This window comes from Odontesthes bonariensis, chromosome 16, assembly GCF_027942865.1.
Source record: "Odontesthes bonariensis isolate fOdoBon6 chromosome 16, fOdoBon6.hap1, whole genome shotgun sequence".
NCBI lineage: Eukaryota > Metazoa > Chordata > Actinopteri > Atheriniformes > Atherinopsidae > Odontesthes > Odontesthes bonariensis.
The window spans coordinates 24,424,731-24,450,262 of NC_134521.1; the positions used below are offsets into that span (position 1 = coordinate 24,424,731).

General features: G+C 39.7%; 2 protein-coding genes and 1 long non-coding RNA gene across 7 annotated transcripts in view; all 3 read right to left on the reverse strand.

Moving 5' to 3' along the window:
- Window positions 1-7,337, reverse strand: part of fnip1 (folliculin interacting protein 1) — a 33,928-nt gene extending 26,591 nt beyond the window's left edge. For both annotated transcript variants that reach the window (XM_075486672.1, XM_075486670.1), the window contains exon 1: window positions 7,163-7,337. In XM_075486672.1, the coding sequence (XP_075342787.1) occupies window positions 7,163-7,254 (92 nt within the window). In that variant the 5' untranslated portion in view covers window positions 7,255-7,337. The remainder of the gene's footprint in view (window positions 1-7,162) is intronic.
- Window positions 7,338-8,255: 918 nt separating this feature from the next.
- Window positions 8,256-9,217, reverse strand: LOC142401817 (uncharacterized). The gene is made up of 3 exons (XR_012773213.1): window positions 9,137-9,217; window positions 9,002-9,033; window positions 8,256-8,920 (listed from the first exon to the last, which is right to left on the reverse strand). It is a non-coding gene; the product is annotated as an uncharacterized LOC142401817 (long non-coding RNA).
- Window positions 9,218-12,738: 3,521 nt separating this feature from the next.
- The window catches only part of acsl6 (acyl-CoA synthetase long chain family member 6), a 39,480-nt gene continuing 26,686 nt past the window's right edge, over window positions 12,739-25,532 (reverse strand). For all 4 annotated transcript variants that reach the window (XM_075486673.1, XM_075486675.1, XM_075486674.1 and 1 more), the window contains 10 exons: window positions 21,892-22,026; window positions 21,482-21,616; window positions 20,935-21,030; window positions 20,260-20,332; window positions 17,874-17,962; window positions 17,562-17,678; window positions 17,282-17,425; window positions 16,993-17,094; window positions 16,832-16,903; window positions 12,739-14,000 (listed from right to left, as the gene is read on the reverse strand). In XM_075486673.1, the coding sequence (XP_075342788.1) occupies window positions 13,860-14,000; window positions 16,832-16,903; window positions 16,993-17,094; window positions 17,282-17,425; window positions 17,562-17,678; window positions 17,874-17,962; window positions 20,260-20,332; window positions 20,935-21,030; window positions 21,482-21,616; window positions 21,892-22,026 (1,104 nt within the window). In that variant the 3' untranslated portion in view covers window positions 12,739-13,859. The remainder of the gene's footprint in view (window positions 14,001-16,831; window positions 16,904-16,992; window positions 17,095-17,281; window positions 17,426-17,561; window positions 17,679-17,873; window positions 17,963-20,259; window positions 20,333-20,934; window positions 21,031-21,481; window positions 21,617-21,891; window positions 22,027-25,532) is intronic.

Sequence of the window (25,532 nt, forward strand, 5' to 3'; positions counted from 1 at the left end):
CTGTTACATCCAGAAGCCTACCCCATTCCCCGCAATTAATCGACCAATGAAAATCTGGCAGACGAAGATCTTTACTGTCGCCTACAGCTTATTATAGCCGACTATAATAGGGAAGCCCTAAAATGTCAAATCAAATTCTTATTCTATGAACAAAAAGGTTCAACGATTCATCGCAGAAGTCAAATTCACTGCCAAAGGGACTTAGTTGTCTTTATTTTGAAAACACCTGACAGCCGGCATATGAGGGAGCATTAAGGACATCTGCATTCCAGCAGTCACATGACACTAGTTGGGGAGGATGCTTCAACACCCAGAGGTTTCTGTGCACACATATACATTACATTCAAGCAGTAAATAGCTGACAGGCTCACAGTAGCTGATATCATCTGCAATCAATCAGTGTACTTTTATGGTTACAGTGGTTTTAAACAATGCAACTAAAAAGATGTTAGTATGGGTAAAGTAATAAGAACCTAAACTGTATAGCCTACTTTGTAATCATTTCAAATTTCTATAAACACTATGTAAAGAAGCCAGAATCTGAAGATCAGCAGTATATTTAAAAAGTGCTTTTTAGGGAGAACATTTTTACTATAAGGAACATTTAGTTTTCTAAATACACACAACTATCACTACGGTCAGTTTTACTCCCAACTTAGTAAGCGAAGGTACACGCTTGCTTATTCTTGTGTCACAACTTCTGAATCAGCAACTCATGACCGAGAGGGAATGATGGGAATGCTGACGGCGATGAGTGTACAAGTACGCCTCACGCAGAGTCACATGAACAAACCAAGTTCAACAGGAGTGGTGATTTCCATTTCAAAATCAGGTGACCTGGCCAATTTTGTGTGGAAAGCAGTTCCAAATGTTAAGTGTTGCAGACGGAGGAGGAAACAAAGATGAAGGTGTTGTTGGGGAAGGACATATCTACTGTTCAGCTTTGCAACAAGGTACCGACACTGACAGGCAGCACAAGACTGTAAGTGTGTTAGAGCAGGTCCTCGGTGTCGCTCCACGACATTTCCTTTTTCCCTTTCGCTCATCAAAAGACTGAAAGTAGGCTAATTAGGTCATGCGAGAGTAAATTTTGGGTTGGATTTTTGGGCTCTAACAGTCGAGCTAGCCCACATCCAAAGAAGAGCTTTGGGATGTCCTTCAAGAAGCCTGGAGAACTATTCCTCAAGACTACTTAAAGAAATAACTGCTTGTCTAAGAGGTTTCAGACTGGGTTGAACATCGAACACTGATATTCCAGCTCGTAAGGACAAATACAAACGCTCTGTTTTTGCCTTAAATACTGCCACAATCCATCCCGCAGCCTCCGTTCATCTGATGCTAACCTCCTCACTCCACCATTCAGAACCAAGCACCGAACCTGGGGCAACAGAGCTGTCTCTGCAGCTGCCCCCTCCCTCTGGAGCTCTCTCCCCAAACACATCTGTGACTGTACTGACTTGTCCACCTTCAAATCTCTGACAAACACACACCTTTTTAAAATTGCTTTTAATGGTTAACCTCTGTCTAATGTGATTTTAGTGTACTATTTTATATTGTTTAAATGTAAAGTATCTTTGAGTATTTAGAAATTGTTTAAATGAATGTATCATTAAAGAGTAAGTGGTGGCTCAAGAATTCTATTGTAGTACGTAATATTTATGAAAATTAATGCCTTACTTAACATTACTCATGGAAACAGTCAAAAAGTAAGTGTGCAACAGGCTCTCTGTGCTGTCCGGGATGTGTTCTTCCCTTCCCATGATTTATATATATGCTATATGATATTTATATGAGTCATAAAGCAGTAAACAATAGCAAATTTACAAGCAGATTATTGTGACACTGGAAATCATCAAAAAGAAAACAACTTCTAAAATCAGCCCATTATCCTAAAATGCATAAAACAAAGGCCGCACTTGAATAGATCATCTCACAACAAGAGGGCAAATAGGCCTGATTAAATGTTAAACCAACACACTCACTAGAATGTAAGCACATGTGTTCTGTATGCAGCTTTTTTCTTAAAACTATATCTCTATTGTGACCCTGCAGTTCTGAGAAGCCTGAGTGCTGCCACTCGAAATAGTCCAGATAGGAACCTGATGACAGCCGCTGTCTTTATAGAAACTTGGCAGGCCTGCAGCATTCTCACAAAAAGACAAATGCAATGTGATGCTATAACGTGTACATGAGTCCGTGATCCTAACAGGCTGTAAATGTACACAAGTAACTGGTAATGACAGAAGGAGACACTGAGTAAGGATTTATCTAAAGTAACGCTCACATGTTTTATTTAGTGGAGTGTAGCTAAAGTCTTAGTGTGTCGCAAGTAGGGAACTTTATTAGCACAACCGACTTGTATTAACTATGTCTTCTTAATGTGCAGACTAGTCGTTTTTCAAATAATAAAAAAAATAAGGCTGCAGAAAGTAAGCCAACACAGCCCGACGGTGCCGTAGAACAACTATGCAAAGCTATTTATGAGACATCCTGCAAATACAATGAATGTGCAAGATGGTTTTGCACCTTGACATTAGGGTATGATAGGATACTAGGACCAAAGAACTGATTAGATTAAAGTGTCAAAATAGGGTGGGATATAAAGAGTGAAAAAGTAACAAAGACTTTGTATCCTTCACTACGTATAGCTGGCACACCAAACTGTCATCTCCAACCTCATCCAACTCCCAGCTTTGTACCAGTGACTGCGCACACAGCCATGTGATTAGTTCACAAACATGACAGCCTGAGATTGATGAGTCTCACATGACACACCGCGTTATGAAAGCACGCAGTGGAGGAAGGATGCCATGCCAATCAGGAACCTAAGACGCCACTTCTCTTGAACTATCAAGTGAGCGAAAGCAGCACACAATTTTGCAAAGCAGCTTGCAAAGTCATGCATTTCCACAGATTGGGGAGGATTCCATGATATATTTAGTATGTGGGTGTGATGCATAATTATGTCAAAAGTGAAACGCTAATATCAAAATAATATTTCACATTCACCATAATGTTTTAGCTTTATTCCAGATTGATAAGCCTTTCAAACTAAAGAGAAAAACAAGAATGAGATGGCTTTAACTAAGACATTCATTACACAAGGAAGTCAAATATTATTAAATGCCACATCAAGGCTGAAAAATTCAGCAAAAGTTGATATTAACACTTAAATTTCTTTTAGAACAACAAGGAAAAAAAGTTTCCTCAGACATGTCATGCAACATTTTAGAAATTGCATGAAATGTAGCTTAAACATACTCCTTCTCTTCCAGATCTCAGCATAAACACATTTCTACAGATCTGTATGGCCCAGTTCAAGAAGGAAGTTTCCTCAGCAGGCTGCCAGGACAAACAATTTGAGAGTGATGAGCACAACGCTATTGGCTGATGAGGCCTCCGTCTGGCTACAGGATGAGCCAGAAGCTCTCCGTGTAATGTACAGTATGCTGTCCCAGTCAGGTGCAGCAGACAGGGAAACAAGAGAGGCTTTTTAGGCTTTCCTCAGAGGCTTAGCCAACCTGCTGCCCTCTGTGGTATTCTGGAAGCCACAGTGATGTGCTCTAATGGTGCTTTGGGTCGATGATGCATTATGCTGGGCAACGGGACTGCAAAACAATAACTTTTTTTTCCCAAATCATGGTCAGCAAGGCCTCTGCTGGGGCATCTGGAACATGGATTTCGCTGACTGATGTCTACAATTGTATCTTAAAATGTAAACAATTTTTCTAAACTAAAAAAAAAAAAAAAAAAAAAGGGAAGGTTAGAGTCACATTAGCATAACATTCTTCAAGGAGAACCTTGAGAAGAGCATCGTTCATTCTTAGCTGAATGATCAGGATTATATCAATGTCAGGATTTCGCAATCTACTTGTGACATTTGACTAGTTATTCTTTAACCTTTCCTCTGGTCTGTCCCATCCTCTAATTTTGTTTGATAAATTTCAGACGCCTTAAAATTACCCCTCGCTTTCCGTCATCATGCCATTCCCTCTTCCACGCTTACATGTTTTATTTGCCTCTTTGCTTTTACAAATCAGATCAATTACCGGTTATCTCTCATCCTGAATCCCTTATTAACTGCACTCTTGCCCATTCGCATCACCACCCAAGTGTCCTCTGCAACCATGTCTTCTCACAGATTTCCCCCCTCCAGAGCCATTTCATGCTTGATGAATGGGGAGCTTATGCCAGAGGTATGAAGAGCACAGCTGACCACTGAGTTAACAGAAACGCCTGCTGCCTGCCTGTTTGCTCTAGGACTGATGCCAGCCACCTCCTCCTCCCCCATCAGCCCACACACACACACACACACACGCACACACACACACACACACACACACACACGCACACACACACGCACACACACACACACACACACACACACACACACACACGTGAGCTTTCAAGTCCACTGGTAAATATATCCACCAGTTGTGTAAGGGTGGGAGAAACATTTTCCAATAAAATGGTATTTACAACTAAAGCATCACTTTCTCTTGGTGGCATTACTGATCAAGAATGTACGGTGGCCCTGAAGTGCAAATCACAACGGCAAAAGAGAAACGACAACGACATTAACCAAAACGAAAAAGGTAGGTACCCTCGGGCGACATGAATCGTCGCTGATTGGACTGGTGGTGGTCCGTCCTTTGAACTGGAAGGACTGATTTACATGTTTTCAAAATATGAGCGCCGCTAGTGACAACGTACGCGCTGCTATTAAAGAATATTTTGATGCGAATATCCCATCTTACATGCTGCTTTATCTCTCGATGTTAACAAAAAGTTCTCAAAAGATATTGACAAGATGTTATTAAATATGGAGGAACAAAAACCACTATACTTAAAAAAAAAAAAAAAATCTGTAATAATGAACTGTTATGATGGTGGCATTAACTGTTTAGACTTTTATACTTTAAATAATACTTTCAAAATAAATTGCCTTAAACAATTTGTCAAGAATTCATATTCAATTTGGTACTTAATTTTATTTGTTCCTCCATATAAAGTTTAATAACATCTTGTCAACATATTTTGTGGTTTCTTTTTTGCCGTTGCGATTTGCACTTCAGGGCCACCGTAAGAATGTGTGTAAGAAAATACAGATGCACACGGAGGCTGCAAATCAACTCGGGGAGTATAAAGTATCCCACTGTTGAATGCAACTTTCACGTAATTATCAAGCTTGGTACTGTTTAGTGATCGTACGTGCTTTTTACGCGTTTTTTCTTTCTTTTTTTAGCATTGGGAGCTTTCATTGCATTTGTTCAGCTTTAGAAAGACACTGCATCTTGACAGCGAGTATGACAGTACAGGCCAGTGGCTTGTTTACAAAATATCAGTGCAAGCAGGCATTGTGTCAAATTTGTCAAAATTGTTTCCAATGTGCAAAAATATCCCAAAGAAACATAGCAATCCCAATTTCCCAAGTTGGACAAATGTTCAAATGTGAGTGAGTGCTGCTGAAGTGGAGATTTCAATCTCAAGAGGATGGAAAAAAAATACATTTCACAAGATGAGGATTTTATTGATCTTTTTTCTTAATTGAAACCAATATCTATAACTACAGTTCTACCAGCTTAAAAGACCATGAAACCCTCCCATCTACTTTCACACATTAAGACATGTTGATATCATTCAAAATGATGTGTTTAAATATGAAAAAACGATTCCTTATGTTGAAGTCAATTATCTATCATAGTCAATTGTCATTGACTTTAGCCAGCTGCAAGGTATACAGGTCATGACATGCCATTTTACATTTTATCAGCACTGGCATAAATTCCACATTTGTTGGTAAATCGTTTGGTTGACACCTGTGCGGAGCAATGAGATCTAAATCAGGACATACTGTGGTGTAAACTAGACATACGAAAAGCCGAATTGAGCGCAAGCAGTTGCTGAAATTATTTCACTATTGACCATCAACGGTGTGAACGGTCTAGAGCAGAGGTCTTCAACAGGGGGTCCGCGGAGGTACAGCAGGGGGGGTCATGAAATCTTTGGTTGATTAGATGATTTTTAATATTTCTTTTTTTTTTTTTCCAAACTATTTTTTCTCACAAATTATGTGCAAATGTGTGCAATCCACAGTTGGTTTGAGGATTCATTGTCCCATCTACATACAGGTTTAAAGTTAAAATCTGTGGATTATTTGAATAGCTCAGTGTTGTATGCAAGATGTTTGTTTATAATTGGCAGTGGCACGGCCACCCTGTACCTCGCACATGTTTAAAATAAAAACATGGATATATTAACCTGTGTATTATTTGAATAGCTTAGTATTCAATGTACAACAACAGAGTAGCTATGTTTATACACGGCACTAGGCTCCGTTAAATATAAAACACAATCGTATGCCATATAAATAGTAGGGGGGGGGGGGGGTCCCTGCTCCAACTCTCCATCAGTTGAAGACCCCTGCTCTAGAGGATGACGCGGTCCTGGCAATGATCTGTCTATTTTAAAGTGTCCAATAGAAGCGATCATATGTTCCGCGATGCAGAGTACACAGTGTCCTCCTCTGCTGTCTGATGGAGAGAACAATACCGCCAGCAAGACCGAAAGAAACCACATGTATTTTTCTCCAACTCAGCTAAAGATACGGTCGGGAATGTGAACGCAGCGTCGTGGCTGACTCGTCCAACTACCACGCACGCTAAGCTTGCTGCTACTTGTACCAAATCCTGTCAAAGGGAAACATGAGGGGAAACAAAGGGGAGCGCAATAACACTGCTTCTGCAACTTGTAAATCAGTCAGGACTCTAACTGGTTAACACCGCGCTGCAAAGACGAGCCATTTATACTCAACTCAGTATAACCAGCAGACATGCACGGATATTCGTGTAAACGAGACACAAAGTGACTGCTAATGAGGTAACCCAAGTCCCATAAAGAGAGCGCGTGCAGAAGCCTCGCTAGTGGCTAGCATTAGCATGCTAGCTTACCGCACAACACGTCTCCCACGTCTCCCTGCACTTTGCCTCAGTGATGTGAAATTACCAAAACCTATAAGGGCGCCGATTTGTAAAGTGTCCCTCAGCTCATAACATTCATCAGACCAAAACTCTGTCATGCTTCCAGGCAACATGGAGAAAGTCATAAATAATGTTAGCGCACGCAACGTTATACACAAACATACACACACTTAAACAGCTACCTGAAAGCTGGGTCCTCTTTGCTGCATCTCGGCGGAGGCGACGAAAACGCATTTCTCTTATTAAAAAGTTTCTGGAAGAGAGTTGGAGGCATTTTGTACCAAATTAAATTCGGTACAAGTTTCTTTTCCTTTTCAAATCCAGGAGCAAATCTTGTTCCTTGTAACTGTCTCCATGGGTGTCATAGTCATATGACAGTCATTAGTCACAGGCGCTGCATGGTAACCCACTACATTTTTCTGATTGGCTGGCCAAACGCGGCTGCTACATTAAATTACTGGATTGGCTGATATTTTTGTCCGAGTACCACGTGGTAGGCGGGTAAACAGTGTTGATGTTTTGTCTCGAATCGTGACGGCATGAAATATAGTCACAGAAATCATACAAGTGCGACTTCGGACCGGCCAACAACACACGCCCAAACATACACTAAAGTCCATCGTAGGATAAATAAAGTTATTTGTAAAATAAATAAATAGATAAATAAAGGTTTCAAGAAGCACATTTATTCACACTCTTAGTGCGTTATTTATTTATTTTGGACATTTATTTTCGGCTTTCGTGTGCATTTGCGAAATGTCAAAACATATACATTAGAAAGAAAAAAATAACGTGACAAACCCTTGAAATTTACACTTTTACACCACAAGTTAGGCTTACACTAAACCCGTGGCATTGACACATGCATCAAAAATAAATACAAATACAGTTACATTTGGTCACCCAAGATAACATATTTTGCATTCAAAACACGGGTAATTGTAAAGAAAAATGAAAAACTGTAGAAAAAAAAAAGAAAAAAATACACATATGCCATCTAGAGGTAATTTTCTGCCGTGCACCTTTTGGTAGCATTTATGTAAAATACATAAGATTGAGCATCAGCAGGCTTTTTAAGTATTTGAAGTGAATGAACCTATTCTAAACTGAAGGAGTAGTATTCAAGGAACACTTCCATTAATTTAATCACTCACTGCTTAAGACGTAAAAAGCACATGGAACAACAGATACTATGAAATATAAATAAAGATCAGATTGACAAGCAAGAGAAGTTATGGTCAACACAGATCATGTGCAAAAAATCCCTTGGGGAAAAAAAAAAAAAAAAAACACCAGCGGCACTATTTCAACTAGTTGCACTCAGCCTGGACATTCTGTTTTGAAGTGCACATCAACCACTCTTTTGCAAGATATTTTTTCACAAGGGTTTGTTAGACCTAGACAGTGAGAATGGCGTCTGCCATTTGACAAAAGCCAAATTCTCTGAGCTCTCTGAAGCAGTAATTGCTCCACCCACTGTGTAACCACTTACCAATTGCCCATCTCGTGGGCATCTGCTACCATTATCTTACCCTTTTGAAATACATCAACTCGGTGTGAACTGTAGGTTGACTTAAATCTTCTATCACAGCTTGTCATAGTTTGAAGGGAATGAAAACAGCACTTTTGAGCTTGGCACACCTTTCTCTCATCCTCTGAAAGTAGGCGTCCCGTTCACTATCACTGCCAAAATCAAAGAACTTGGCTTTCACTGGATTGGCTTTAACAGGCCTTTTCAGCATCACTGTCATAGGTAATGTGTCTTCCCTGGAGCTGATCTCACCCATTTTGGATGTCTCCACATCAGGTTTCATCTGCTTAGGAGGACTGGACAGCTCACTGGTGGAGGATGGGATGCGTTTTGCTTCGAAGGTCTCAACAGTGGCAGGGCTTGTAAACCAAACCTTTTTCCTACACAAAATAGTCTTCCTCTCATTGAGCTAGGGAGAAAATTTACATATGAAAAACCCTGTTATCTGTTGGAATCTTTCATCAAAAAGAATGTAACAAAGTTTTCTTACTTTTGATTGAGTTTTCCTCTTCAAGTCTTTTTCTATAGATTATGGAAATAAAAACATGCTCTGAATTACATTAAGTAAAGACAGATATGTACTATTTCATGAGGATGTTGCTTGTTATCAAATTAGATCTTTTACCTGATTTAAATGAATCGTTTCGCATTTTACTGTCAGATTCAGGATTTTTGTAGTGTCTTGAAGAAGAAAAAGACTGAGACTGAGACACCCATCCTACATCAGTATCTTGAAAGTTCCACAAACAAATGTTTCGTGTTAAGGAGCCTATCTTAAGAGGAATTCAACCAACACACTCACCTGATTGCACAGCTCTTTTCACTAAGAATATTGGAGGCATCTGCAAACGGAAAAATAGTTGGGATCAGACCGATACCATGTGTTTAAGATCCATTCAAGCCCTTTGACATCAAATTACATCATTGTCTGTTTTGTTGCCTGAACTTCGCGTCACGATACGTATACAAAGGTAAACGTTTTTGTAAGTTTCTCTCACTATCATCTATGATGGCTGAAAGATTAGGCCGATGATGCATCTGGATACTCTTAGCATGGCTAACATCCAGCAGGGTGGAGTTTTTCTTGTGAAGATGGAGACTCATCGACTCCTCCTTATTGGGGAAAGTCTGTGTTTGTGCTGTGAAAACAAGATATGAAAAAAAAAAAAGAGAATATAGACACCTTGTACTCTCCCTCTGGACATTAAAGATAAACCAGAAATGTACACACACACCATCACTATCTTTTCTGAAGATCTCTGGGGATGGGATGCTGCTCAAAGTTGTTGATGTAGAGGAGTAACAGAGGCCATTGTCCTCCGCTTCCTCAGAGCAAAAAGTTGTGTCTGGCTCCATGCTGCGAGATGTGCCGCTTTCTGGAGTATCACCAGCGTTTAAAGCTTCCAGGTCGGGTGTCACCTGAACGGTTGGGTAACTTGATTGTGACACTTTTCTGTGGCAAGACTCCGTCTTGGCTGGCGATACAGACGAGGCAGTTTGGTTTCTGGGGTTTTCGGCAAATGCAGGGCCGCTCAAGTGTGACACGGACTCACAGGGAACAGGCGCAGTGCCACCCTGTGAGTGTGAAGGGGAAATCGCATGCTCTCCATCCTTCTGTGTGAAGGAGGGAGAGAGGAAAACAAAGCAAGCAACAGAAATATGGACAGACTGAAATCATAGCACCTCAATAGATTTCCACATAGCAAAATTAAAGGGGGACATTTAAGCTGAAACATAATAGATGAATTGGGTGTTAGCAATATCATTGCTCATTTGCCCAGTTGGCTTTAATGTAAAAATATTGAAGAGGGAAATAAGGTCTATGTACATCCCTGTGCTAACTATAACGGGAAAAGCATGTAAACATGAAACGCTGACATCCATACTTTGATGAAAACATTACATCTATTTCTTAATCAGCACACTCACACACACTAAGCTTGCTGGTTTGACACTGGGATCATTCATGTCATCCACCTCAGGTTCCTCGGGCAATGGATCATAATGTTTGCAGGGTAGAAGCCTCCTATTCTCTGAAAGTTGAGAAGCAGGAATGTTGTTAGTAAGGCTCCGCTAATAATGATACCTTAATAAAAAGCTGAAATTAGTTGAAAGATTATAAATGATGTATCGCACTCCATCACTACCAACTTTGAAAGTACGCTGAAGCGTTTTTGTACTTGGATGTCAGTGTCTTACGTACTCTCTCGTCTCCTCTGCCCTGGTTTCACCGGCGTATCTCGTTTAAAGGGAAACCCACTATCGCGACGGCGTCTAATTCGCAGTTTATATCGATCCATTTGCAATCACACAGGTTTCTTGACCCGATATAAATTTGCCCTGCAGTTTCCAAACGTTTTAAAACCTCGACAACATGCTAATAGTACAGCTAAATGCTAAAAAAAGGCTCCCACTCTCCCTGCTCTGTGGGTGCCTAGCAACCAAACACACCTGAGCCCGTTAATTAGTTTTAACTGCGCGAGCTATATGAGGCCTTTTCTTTTTCTTACTATTGTTATTATTATTCAGCAGGAGTCACGAGAGTAAAATCATTATTATACACTGCCATGTAACATTAGCGACTCGATGTTAGCTGGTGAGTTTAAATAATTACAAATGGCGAACAAAATAGACTATATTTTTACGTCCATTCATCCATTTTCTAGATTAGATTATAATTTATTCACCCCACAACGGGGAAATTCACTTGCCACAGCTGCAACACAGCAAGAAACGCATCAACAGACATGAACAAGAAATTAAAATAAAAAATAAAAAAAAGAGAGAGAGAAGAGAAATCCCAATACCCGCTTAATCCAACTCAGGGTCGCAAATTTATGAATACCCATGTTGTCAGGCTTCAAAGTGAAAGCTTTTGGCTTCAAATTGATAAGACGACAGAAAAACCAAATGCATGGGGTCCCTTGTCATGTTGGAACGAATTTAAGTGAAGAATGAAGTGCTGACAAATATCTAAGATGTGTCACTGTTGTTGTTTTTTTGTCCAGCTACACAACAGTATCATCTCATGATTATTGTGTCCCCCCCACCCAACACACACACACACACACGTTGCCCATGGTATGTTCACCACTGTGTAGAAGATAAGAAAAAGGACTGAATAGGCTAAAAACAATTGTATCGAGGAAGAAGCACAGTGCGGATAGGTGTGTGAATCAGTGAATATGTGTTGTAGGGATCAATAGGAGTAGAAGATCAATAGGCAGTCCATTTACAGAAAAGGGAAATCTGTTGCACAGAATAAAAATGGCAAAAAGCAACACAACACCAGTTGAAAATCATTCCAGAATATTTTTATTTCACTGCCCTCATCTTATTCCCCACCCCTTCACCTCTTACCCCTTTTGCTGCACTCAATCATTACAAGGATATGGTGCCGATTCCATTTTACAGCAGAATAGATAAATAAATAAGTACAATTCATCTTACTACACGCAAAAGAGAGAAAAAAAAATCCATTCAAATTGTTGATTTAATAAATAAGCTTACTTCTAGCTGTCCTCGTTTATGTACATCCGCAATGTTTATGCTTTGGGACGGTAGTCAACTTTAAAAGCTTATACTTTACTTCTACGTCTAAACCCCGTCAACCAAAAGACCAAAACAAAAAAAACTAAACAAAAAAAGGTGGTTTCTTTTGTTTTAAAGTTGATGTTTGTTCTATTTACCTTCAGTGAGTTGAATTCATCATCAACTTTGCCTAAGTTAAATAGCCCTGGACCTGCGGCTGTGTACATATAGCCTCTTTTCATTGGCCACAAAGAGTTCTTTTTCCCCTAAGCCAAATGCCAGTGATTCCAGCATTGAAGGGCAAATTGCATGCACTGCCCTGAGGCCTGGTTTCGCATTGTTTTTTTTAAAATTTAATTTAATTTCTTTTTTTTTCTTTTTCTCAACCTGAAATACTCTGTGCAAAGATGGATAAAAAACGATGGTTGTGACTGCACCAGGTGTAGAGTTGGATGGCCGTTACTCTGGACCAGTCCTGTGTTAAACAAAGTGCATGCACGCTGAACGCCTGACCGCAGCCACGTAGCGATGGCATACTGCAACCAATGAGTTAATGGCATTAAGTGTGATTTCGGTGTGGCCCTGACATTGTGATGCTCCACATGAAACAGTGCAGAGAGAAATCATTTGAAAGGCAGAAGCTGCTGCTCTCTCAATTTTCTCATCTTAATTTTGACCCCAAATAGCAGGATGTACTTATTTTTTTTTGCATAAGCGCACAAAGTTGGGGTCATAGCTTCCTTTTGTGTCAGATAAGGGTAGTTTCTGCTCAGTGGCACTGCTCTTAGCTTGTTTTTGACTGAATGAATAACATTTTTTTCCCTTTTTTTTTTTTAAACCACAGGAGATCAAAACCATTGCTGTCCTCTCAGGGGCACATTTAGATATCACCTGGAGAAAAACTACACACAAAAACAACACTCTCGCTGTCATAGAACTGTGCTGTAGTGTACACTTGTTGCTGGGCTACTAGGTTTAAACTGATGGGGGAGGGAAGAGAGTGATGGGAAATAGATGGTCTGCCAATGTTTAAGTACGAATAGGTTTCTGCTGTTTGGAACTGAACAATAATTGGTTTAGATGAATAGCAGGTACCAGTGTTGGGAAGACTTAACATGCCTAAATTCAAACAAATCAAGCACAACCGTATGAATACATGTAACAATACACATTGTTCAATATAAAACATGTCTATTTTTTGTTTGTTTGTTTGTTTGTTTTTTTTGCGTTTTTTTGTTTGTTTTTTTACACATTTACTATGTCAGGTAAGATTTAAATAAAATCTGTTAAAAGGAGAGTCTATTTAAACAACTGAGTTCCTCCTTCAAAGAGATCGAACAGTTTGCGGTTGAGGATTTTGGTATCGGTGATGTGTCAAAAAGTAAAGAGCCATCTTGCACCTCCTCGTGGAAACCAGAGACACTGCTTTGCAACAGCTATGCAGGTCAATGCTCCCCTCTGTTGGGCAACACCAGAGTGCTCGTCACTTTGCTCTTAGATTTGTTTTTCATACGTCACAATGCAAGTGACAAACTCGACTTAAATAACTATCCTTTTAACATTTCATTTCATTCATTTGTGACAGTAAATGCGTAAATAAGATGGAAATACATTTGACAATGTGCACTGTATTTTACTTTGTTTGATTTGTTTTTTTTTCATAACCATTTTAAATCTTCCACAGTTAGGCCAGTTGTGGTTTACTTTCCCAAAGCATGTTTGACCTCATGAGACACCATCTTTGACCCACTGCAGGTCACTGGTCAAAGCAGATCTCTGTGTCAGGATGCTTGAAGGAAAACGAGGTCCGCTGGCCTTCACATGGAGATGCTGCTGTAGAGCTGGTCAATCTTCGCCTTGAAGAATTCCTTCAGCTCCGGTCTTTTGGCCTTTAGCGTTGGAGTCAGGAGGCCATTCTCAATGGAGAACATCTCATTGTGAACGTAGATGTTCTTCACCTTTAAAAAGGAAGGGAAAGTCGAAAAAAATAATTAAGGCTTAGAATGGGACCAAGATTTTTGTCTTTCCAGAGGTTACGTAGTGATGTTGGGTCAAAAATACAGAAGAATTCCTGATTAGTGTCCTTTCAGGCATCAGATTATATCATAGCTTCTACAGTATCCCAAACAAAAAGTATGACCCTTCACACATTGGATATACTGTTTAAATATGGTGTAATTACATCGGTCTGTTAAAGTGACAATGTTCTATCATTCAGGCTTAGGTTAGAGCTTCATTCAGTCATACTACAAAAAAAAAAACAGAGATGGAGACAGCCATGAGAGTTTTTATGGAGAATTTTTCCCCCTTGTGTTCATTATGGTGTTTCTTCCTGGAGTTTTGGGTTAATATTTATACGCAACACTACTTATTCATCTTAATCCTGTGTTAAATTTTTTAAATATAAGAATAGAATACAACCACCAAAAAAAATGGGAATAAAAGTAAATCAATTATTGGCCAGCTTTGCCTAAAATGCTAATGAAAGCCACTCAAACAAAGTTCTTTCCCTATGGCCAGAGACACTTTGGAAGTGTTCAGTGCATTTCCTTCTGTACAGATAATAGTCAAAAGACCAAAAAAAAAAAAAAAATCTACCTTCTAATTGGTCACATGCTATTTGATTTAGCCATATGAAATCTATTTGTCAGAATTGTCAGTCAATCAGTGGGGTTACATGGCACTGTATAAATCGGATTAAGGGCTAAATTACAATAAGACTGAGTTATTAAGTTCATGTAGACACCTAGCCTGGGAATTCCCATGCTGCTTTGCGCTCGATTTCATTCTCACTGCAAAGTCAGCCTGGAAACCACCGCCCTTATTTTTGCCTGAGTTTGGGAACCAATCACAGAACGGGGGGGGCAGCAAGACGATGACGACGTCTATGCGCTACATCGAAGCTTGTAGAGTGTTAATCCAACATGGCAGCGGACACAACGTTACCGTTCGATGCAGCCTTAGAAAGTGTTTCGGAGTAGATTCACCCTAGGGTCATTTGAACCGTGACATCCAGCCAAGTAACCCACCTGAAGTTTTTCCGATATTGGCTGAACATCAGCCGAGTTACTGAGTTATTCCGAATAGCTTAGTACAAGCGCTAATGGACCCTGGCAGTATCTCCAAAATTACCACACTAAAATCACACGCCATGACACCAAACTTCTACAGTAGTACAAATATGGTCTGTACTCACAAAACGATGCATTTGGAAGTTTGTACATAGTCCATGAGTTTATTATTATCAACACAAGCCTGATAGCTTTTCTGCTGCTAAAGCTGCGTCAACGTCACTTCCTTGATCTGGGAGCTTCAATGTAAGATGAGGGTTGATCTACTACTGTAGACAACAAAGTATATGCTATATTCTACATGAATTTTTATGTTGTAGAGTTGTGAAATTATTTTATCAATGGAGAAATTGAGCAGCCTTGCTTTGTTGTCTACAGTAGTAGATCAACCCTCATCTTACATTGAAGCTCCCAGATCAAGGAAGTGACGTCGACGCAGCTTGGTAATTTTGGAGATACTGCCAGGGTCCATTAGCGCTTGTACTAAGCTATTCGGAATAACTCAGTAACTCGGCTGATGTTCAGCCAATATCGGAAAAACTTGGCTGGATGTCACGGTTCAAATGACCCTAGGGTGAATCTACTCCGAACCATCACTTTAAGTAGCTTAGAATGCAAGTTTACTTTTATTTTACTTTTTTTTTCTTCTTCTACCTCGTCGAATTTCTGTCGTCATCTGGTATAAGTGATACAATTGGCTATGAATCGCGCGCAAAGCAGCATGGGAAGAACCAGACGCCATTTGATAGACATTCGTAGCGCCCAATAAACGGCTCTAGGCATTCGTAAACCACGCCTCAAATACGAGAAAATGCACACCTAGTTCCCAGACCACCATCTCATCGAGATGTGGACGCGTCAGCCAGGCTAGTAGACACCTTAATCTCACAAGAAATTGAATCGGATTGGGTTACTTGCGGTCGGATTAAGTCCCCGAGAAGAGCCTCCATTCTGCGCATGCTCGAGATTTTTTCCCGGGATCGTGAACCGGAAGTCAAAGGGGACGATATTACTGTTGTTGTTGCCGCCGTCGGAAAGAAACAAACAACGTGATGGAGAATGCGCCGTTGTGCATCGCGTTTGTGCAACAAGCAGCTCATCGCAGACCAAATGTAGAGGGACGTAGCTTCATCTTGCTCTTTGTTCACCATCTTTCTGCAATGCCTGAGTTTGTTGTTGTTGTTGGTGGTGAAGAGGTCAACAGGAAGTGGCTCTATTAGCAATAGTTGAAATGGGTACAGCGCCACCTATCATGACATGCTTTGTACTAATGATTCGATTCATTCACCGCCATATATCCAAGGATAATTACCCTTGCTCAAATAAGGAGCATAATCCAACTATAGCTATAATCGAATTAATCTCACCATGTAGACCCACTGATTGTCAGCATTCACATTCTGCAATTGATGTACTGGCAATGGTATGAAAAAGCAGTGAATTAGAGAGAAAAAAAAAGTTAAGTTTTTTTTCACAGCAAAGCCCAATCAAAGACCCCAGCGACTCCACAGACCTCTCTACCACCCCGTGAGGAAGCATCACATTGCCAGAATTTGGGTGAACATAAAGCAGAAGTCTTGCAGTCTTTAGACCGCAGTGGATACACAATGGATTAGAATAATCTTTCTTTGTTCCTTTAAAAAAAAAAAAAAAAACGTCACTTAATTAAAAGTTTCTGGTAATTTGGGTGGAAACATGGTCAATAACTGTATTCTTACCTGCTCAAAAGAGTGGAGCCCACTGGCTTTGCCCAGACGTACCAAATCTTCAAGGATTGCCTTTTTTAATTCCTGTTTACAAAGGAGAAAGTTTTTGTTGTTAAATTCAAATTATTCTCAGTGTTAACGGAGTCGTAGCACTTCAGCAATGCTTTACCTACCGTGTTTTTACACATGTCCTTGTAGGTGCCCAGGATGCCCTTCTTCTTGGCCCAACCAGGCATAACTTCAGGGTCGGGGACCACAATTCCTACCAAACACGACTGAAACAGCAGATAAAACAATGATCAGCACAAAGCACACATGCAGAATGCTCTCAGGTGCTCAAAAGTGAAATGCAAAATGACATTCAGACTGTCCAAACATGCAATCTCAACAAGAAACCTGCTCTATATTAAGACCCCTGTGACACAAAGATACTGACTGCACTGATCATATTTGATTCCTTACCTGCAGACTATCTCCATGAACATAGAGCTGTGCCACAGGTTCACTCCTAATGTAGATGTTCTCAATCTTCTCAGGGGAGATGTACTCACCCTGTGCCAACTTGAAAATGTGCTTTTTCCTGTCAATGATCTTCAACGTGCCACTCTACAGAAGATGATAGGTTGAACCAAAACATGATGAGAAAAGGACACAGTCCTCACTGTAATTACAATGACTTATTAAAAACTAAACTTGGATATTATACTATGCTAAATGACTGGGGTAAGCTGTGTGTACGCACAGGTAACCATTTGCCGATGTCTCCAGTGTGGAGCCAGCCGTCAGCGTCGAGCGTCTCAGCCGTTCTCTCAGGGTCTTTGAGGTAGCCCTTAAACACGTTTGGTCCCTTCACACACACCTGGATGACAGATTCGAAAGGTGCAAAAGGGTTGAGACCAACTCCTTCACAGACCTTATGTTCAAATTCTGAAAAGTTTGTAGTTTATCCTGGTTGTATAACAGATATTCATGTTGTAAAAATTGAAATGAAACTTTTTCTACTGTTTAAATGAGAGCATGTAATGTTTGTCCCTCTCAAGATCACTTTAGTTACCTCTCCCTCTCCCTTAGAGGCAAAGTAGTTCTTCTCAGGAACATCCACCAGTTTGATGAGGTTACATGGCAGAGGAGCACCGACATGACCTATTAGTCAGAGCATTAAAAAGGAAAAAAGAAATAAAAATGAAATGTTTTTTTCTTTATACTCCCATATTTTGAACGATTAATTTCTGCAGGTCCTTTGGTTCCCTCTCCACTGTTGAACACCAGGGGGGAGTAGAGACTAACTATTTTCTTCATAATAAATCCTCAACATGGACCACATTCGTATGACGCTCATTAAATCTGATTTGGAAGTTTCTTACATTAATCAAAAACGATTTCACACCTTATTTCTGAACTCTAAAAGGAGGTCAATCACCATATCACATCGTAAAAAAAATATCTGATCAAATATCCAAGCTGAGCAGCAGGGGCTGACAAGACCATTTTTCCTGTTAGTCGATACAGTGGGTGTTAAACAACTTTATTTAGTGTCCTTAAACAGGTTCAGGTGCATAGCTTATACTTATTTCTCATGAAACTGTGTGGTTTCTTCCGGCAGGCAATAATAGAATATATATCTTAACATTGTGTTTGCTTTAGCTATACCAACTTGAAAAATCTGTAGACAAGGCCTCTATTCACTCAGCAAACCAACTTTTTCCCCCAATTTCAAAATGTATTTCCTGCTGGATGAAATGTCAGTTATCACAGGGTGTAGATTTTCAAGCTACATCTCTATCAAGGGAAACTTCAAACCCCCCCTCTCTGTAAAACATGTCATTTTAAACAAATAACTAACCACAAATATCATAAAATAGAAAAGTTATGGCTGAAGATTATTCTGTGGACACCTATTGTGATTATGTACATGTACAGACACGTTTTTTTCTGATCTATTGGCCAAAGCAGATCAATTTTACCTCAAGGCCACACATTATTATTACTCGCCTTATTATCAAAGCCAGTTGGCTTAAAGGAGAAAACAAGCACGAGCCACCAGCTCATCAGTAACAGTCAAATATTCAATAATTCTATTGACGATTAACAAATAATTCACCTGCAGCAGAAAGCTCTCATGATTAAAATCATTTGTAACTGACAAGTGGAACTCAAAGAAATTCATATGTTGACATTCACAAGAACCAAATCCCCTTTACTCCCTGTCCAGGAATGAAGTGGCTTTACAGGAGAATTTTATAAAGATCAAAGTCTTCAGTGGAAATTCCCTTGAGCCTTTTTACATCTTATCAAACTATTTGATTTGTAAGCTCTGCCAGCAATAAGAAACTATCAGTTAACCAGTACAATCACCATATTCCCATGAACACCACACTGCTGTCACTGCAAGTGCATTTCTGTTCCATTTCACCTTCAGGAACTATCCAGAAATATTGTGAACATGTACAGACAGCAAGCTTTATGCAAAATATCTAATGTACGTTTGCTTTTTTGCCAAGTTACCTTGGAGTAACTTGGAGGCTTATAGAGGAAGGAACAGGGCACTATCTTAGAACAGTGTCTTATGATACCGGTCTGGTCTACCAACATTCTCCTTGCTGGTACAATTTTTTACCTTAAAAGGTTTACTCTTCCGTGAGCCAAGAATTTAAGTAAACGTAGTGTGGAGTTGTAGCAAAGCTAAAAGAAAAAGCAAACCAATTAACTCGATTAAGTCTGAAGTTCATGTGAGTCTAAAATCAAAGGTTTGAGATGTCTCTTTGGGTTTTATCTCTAATTCTATTGTCTTATTCTAATTTCAGAGAAAGTCAGACATCATATGAAATTAGACAACTATCCACTGGCTTTCAGTGTAGAAAAAAGCATATAGGTTACTTGGAATATGGGACCATTACCAGAACATTTAACATAATACAACAGAGGCTCATTTCAGGCAGTTATAACAGCCACTAGTCTTTTGTATCTGCTTGGGCATGTTGGAGATCACCAAAGCAGACTTGACAGCTCTTTCATCTCTGTATCTCACATCCTCCCAGGCCTCTCCCTTTTTTCCGTCTAAGATTATGGACAGTCTTACTCTCACTGAACTTGTTCTTCAGTTTCCTCCACTGAGTGGCATCCATAAATCATTTACTTTGAGCTCAGCAGATACAGCTAGAGTATTTGAGCAGTTACGTCATCATGACCCCACTGTACAGTACGTAGTCACAGTTTGGAGCATTGGATATTTGATCAAGTCAGTCTGACAATTGATTTCACGTAATGATTTTACAGACTGACCTCGACCTCAGTTGTTTATTTTATAAAATCCCGACTCACTGTCATCCCTTTCGGACCTTTGAACGAATGCTTGAGCCAAGTGAACAGGTTCAGTGATTTGACATAAAGGGATAAGAATCGGTGTTTTCTCGGGCTCTTGCGTAACCACAGAAACTCACCTGAGGTCCAGTCTCCAGGTGTGGTGTAGGTGCAGCCTGCTGTGCACTCTGTCTGACCATATGCCTCGTATACCTGCGCAGAGACATGCATTATGCTGAGGAATGCTAGGAATCTACTGTGTCTGTATGCTGTTGATGTGCTGTGCAAAGTAGGATCACACGTATCTGTGCACGTTCTGTGCTTTGATGGTAAACAGATTGTACACAGCTTTGTGAGAGCCAGTGTGTGTTTGAGAGCTTAAGACTGAGGACATTCACTTTTTTTTAAGTGCTTACTTGGTCAAAAGAAATATCTGTGTCATAAGAGTCAATTACCATGAACAAATATCTGTGTCTTTAGCAGCTCGGTGCACCACTGCGTTCACCAGCTAATATCTAACTAGGTTTGTTGTGGTGCTGATCAGGTACTGTAAAGTGAAACGCCTGCTGAGGTGGAAATCCAATAGAGCGCAGTTAAAGGTGAATCAACACTGTAGGAAAGCTAATTTCATGTTGTAATTTTACATTTTTAAAAGTTAAGTTTAGGGATAGGGGGCTTGGAGAATATACTATGTTAATGGATATATCACATTCAAATTTCTACTCTTCCTCACAAGAGTATCAATAGGAAAACATGCAGTGTGTGTGTGTGTGTGTGTGTGTGTGTGTGTGTGTGTGTGGCATTAGGGCTCTGACCTGGCATCCCAGAGCTGCTCTGAGGAATCCCAGGACAGTGGGTGAGGTAGGAGCTGCTCCTGTTATAATCATTCTAAGTCTTCCTCCCAGGCTGGCCTGTACAAAGTGGGAAAGCAATATCAATACATACGAGTTTTTACTTTGACTGAGTATCTATTGACATTTCAATAAGAATCTGACGACACCCACAGAATCCTAATGAGGCAGATTAGCTGAGTATAAAGGCATAAACTCTTAAAATAATAATTCCAATGTTTTTTTTAAATTCTTACTTTCAATCAGGAATATTTGATGTTGTAGGAAACACTTAAGATTCAGCATCCATTGAAAGACTAAGAATTTGGAAATAACCACACCACAGGGCAACACAATGGCAGCTTTCACATTTCCCATTTACTGCCTGTAAATGTAAAAGATTTGACTGAACTTTTGCTGGACTTCTGCCCTGTAGTTTCACTCTTACTCGTTTGGTTAGATTATGGCATTAGTTAAGAGGGAGACTGGGCCGCTGTGTTCTTATTACTGGAAGGAAACACTGATTCATTACCTGTATCTTACTGAAGAAGATTTTGTCCCACATGCTGTCACTGCGAATGATTCCGCTGCTTAGTTCAGCACCTTTTCTCTTTGCAGCGAAGTTGAGCAGCCAACGCTTCAATGGGGTGTTTGCCTGGCTGAATATCTGTAGAGAACAACAGGACCGGGCACACATTTGTTATCCAGTAAACAAACTACTTGTTCCAGCTGTTGAAAACATGTAACATGTCAAAGGTTTACTTCGGGATGAATAAAGTAACTATCTATCTGTAAATAGTTGCGATTTAAAGTTCTGCTTTCCAACACAGTACCAATTACATTTTTTATTCCTTTCACGAGACTCGCAGTGAACTGAACAAGCTTACATCATCAGGACAAACGAGTGGATTCTTGAAGGGCCTTCCTGAGCTTTTATCTCACCTTGTCGTACATGCGGTTGAGCAAACGAGGCACCACCGGAAAAATGGTCGGCCGCAGAGCCTTCATGTCATCCGGCAAGAGACGAATGTCGCCCTGGTAAAAGCCGATTCGTCCTCCATGACAGTAGACCACGGCCTGCAGAGGCAGACAAATTACACAATTATTAACAACTATCTGGTATCTTTGAAAATAGATTAAAAAAAGCCTGAAATAGAGAGGGATATGTAGGAACAAAAACCATGTCACAGTACTGCAGCAAAAGAGGATGAAATGAACTGTGTTAAAAGCCCTTTCTAAAGTAATGGGTTCAAAGTAAGAAAATAAACCATCCATTTCCAGTATGGCACATGACGCGGTGGATGATCAGTGCTGAGTGGCTATCCTAAAACACAAATCTGAAAATGTGTTTTACAGAAACAAACAGGGGTGTCAGTAATTGATCAATTCTAAGAAACTTACAGGCATTCATTTGAAATACCATTCATACCAGCTGTCATCATACTTGTCGTAAATGTCACAGTTGTCATTCCCACACAGAGCACAAGTGTCATGTCATTTAGCAAAAAGAGGAACATTACTACTGGCATCTAATGTTTCGGTAGTGTTTTTATAGTGGGTTTAAGGGGCAGTCTTCTGTTGAGATTCTCAGACGTAACACAGTAGGATCCATGTGACTCTGTCTTGCCAAAAAAAGGCGTAGTAAAGATTATGCGGGTAGAAGGTGTTCATTGATTCAATTATTGTTTATTTGTTTCCCTTTTACTTCAGGAAAAGCTCCAGAGCTAAAATCTAGAAATAGTCTTGTTTTGTGGCACTTTTAAATAAACTTTATTAACTTCAGCTGAACTTGTTGACTGTGTTGCCAGCATAGCACAGAGCTGTATCTTGTGGTATAACTTTTCTTGTTACATAGAGAAAATTTCTGACAGGCCATTAACTAAAATTAGCAGCAGAAAAAGTGACTAATTTATGATTTGCAACTCAACAATGAAATCTCAAGACAGCCACAGATCAAACAAATGTGAGGTGTGCCGCTAACAGCATTGAAATAATTCAGGCTCTATTCTTCAAATGCGAAATACCCCTCGAAATTAAGACTATGCTTTTCGGACACATACCTGAGGGATGGCTGAAAAGAGATAAGCACCTCATAAATATCCTGCTAATGGCTTGTAAAAAGGAAATGGCTATCCCAAAAGAGCCCAACTGTCAACATATGGATGGACATCACAATGGACAGATATAAAATGGAGAATAACAGCATTTGTTAATCTTAAACTGGAGAAATTCACCTCATATTGGGAAAGCTGGGTCAACTATGTCCCACCCCATAGGCCTGATTTTATTTTTAAAAATCAGTAACTATGCCATATAAAAAGGATCACTCCCTACTTTGTACATATTCTTGTGTTTTTTTGTTGTTGTTTGGTTCTCTCTTTTTTATTTTTATATCGTTTAGACATAAAACAAAAATACCACTTTGGCATTTAGGACAGACAAGAGATGTAAGATGTATGCACATGTACCGGATGTGAATGTTTGTTTCTGAATGTCAATAAAAAAAATAAAAAAAATAAAAAAAAAAGAAATAATTCAGGCTCAGATCAACTACCAACGTTACATAAAAGCAATGAACAACATAGTTTGCCCGTATCATAAGGACTGCTTTCAAGTAACAATGATAAAAACAACCACCATGTGAAGCCTTCTTCCGGTTTTTCGAGCCGTGTGAGGACACAGCAAAGCACAACACCCGTCCTGTTTTTTTTCCCTTTGACCTATATATATCATTATCAGATGTAATGTTGTGTGTTTGTGTGAGTCTCTTGATCTTGCGACTGTCGTGTCAACTGCTGAGCTGCTTTCTGGAGAGGTTAGGTGGTTTCCTGTGTCTGAGTCTCACGCTTTTGACAGCGCTGCCACGCTCTGCATGCAAACACACCATGCTGGTTCGACCTGAAGCAGCGCCAACCGCTCTTACACATGTGACACATCTACTGGCACACACACTCACACACCAAAAATGACAATGATATCTTAGCATTACAGTGTTAACAAAAAAAAAAAAAAAAAAAGCTGTTTGTCATTTGAAGACAGGTTTTAAATACTTATTTAGTATCATGGTATATGCTTTCAGTTGTTAGTCACAACCTATATAAACTATTGAAGCATAAGAGCTGCAAACAGATAAAAAAAGATCTCCTTCACACCAAAACATTTGGCTTTTATGACCGGTCTTGGTTTTTTAAATGTTTGACCCAAATACACCCCAATAAAAGGGCTACGGTAACAGTGGCAGCCACAGTGACAGCCACTGCTTGCATAACGGGTGATGACAGAGCAATACAAAGCTGGAAGAGATGCTCTGTTGATTGACAGGTATAGCAATGCTGATGCTTTCTGTGTTTATGCGATTGTAATTTTTTGTTTAGTTACTTCTGAAGAGTACTATCTCTCTATTTTTTTTTTCTTCTTTAGAACTAGGGGCTCTAAACCCATTCAAACACAAGGCTCCGTTTCAAAAATGCATTTTAAAACCTGAGGGTTTTCTGGGAAACTTTAATCTGTCCACAAAAAGCTTTCATTTCTGAGTCTCTGAAGAAACTCGAACATGAAAATGAAATATTGGAGAGTTTAAACCTTTAGTTCTTATTGTAAATGATATTTCCTTAACTTCTTATGAATTGGCATGACATGAGTTGGACTGTCTTTGGCTGCATCTTCAAAGTTCTTTGACCTTTGTTGTGAACTGGTCGTAGATAAATGAAACTGAACTGATTGCATTAAACAAAAAACATGCATGTTGAATCAGGTCTGAATAGGTTAAATAATCTGTTGCAACCTTTGCTGTTTTTTGCATATTTGCATGTTTTTTTTTGTATTGGAATAACAACAGTCCTCACCAGAACTGAAGGATGGGGAAAATCATCCAGTGTCGGGACATTTTGTCTTTCTTCACTCATAGGATTGAGGCTGGCCTTACAGTGCAAATGACTCATGCAGAGAGACAGAAGAATGTAAAATATTGGAAATGTTTATTTTCCTGCAACCATAAAAGTTGAGCCAAAACTGACTAAAACTGAAACTTATTTTTTTTTTAAACTTTAACAGTAGGGTCTGTAACGTTGTAAAAACTAACAGTTCTCACCACAGAGCCTCTGACTCCAGAAATTGCTCGAAAAACCCCACTTTTTAGGGTGTTGAGGCATGTACATGTCTTTTATGTTTTTAAATTTGGTTAAAAGTGCGGTTGGAGGTAAAGAAAAGGAGGAATAAACTGGTGGTAAATACATGTTTTACTATAAATTGGTTCTCCACCGCATGTAAATGTTGTAAATCTTTGATTGCCCGTCTTAAGTTGATGACTTTTAATGCGGTTTTTTGTAAATGACTGAGGCCTCTTTCAGTTAAAGGTGTGCGAGTGTGTGTTTGTGTGTGCATGTGTTCCTCTGTAGACTGTCGACTGGAAAATGCAGGTGTGGCATTCATCCCACGAGTTGGGAAGCAAAATCGAAGAAGTAAAGTAAGAAGACAGGATTGAGCCTCTCTTCCTCCCGCCCACACAGTCGCCCACATCCAAAGTCGTGATTCACACGAACAAAAATTTTTCCTCTGCCCACGCAAACATCCCAAAACTCTTA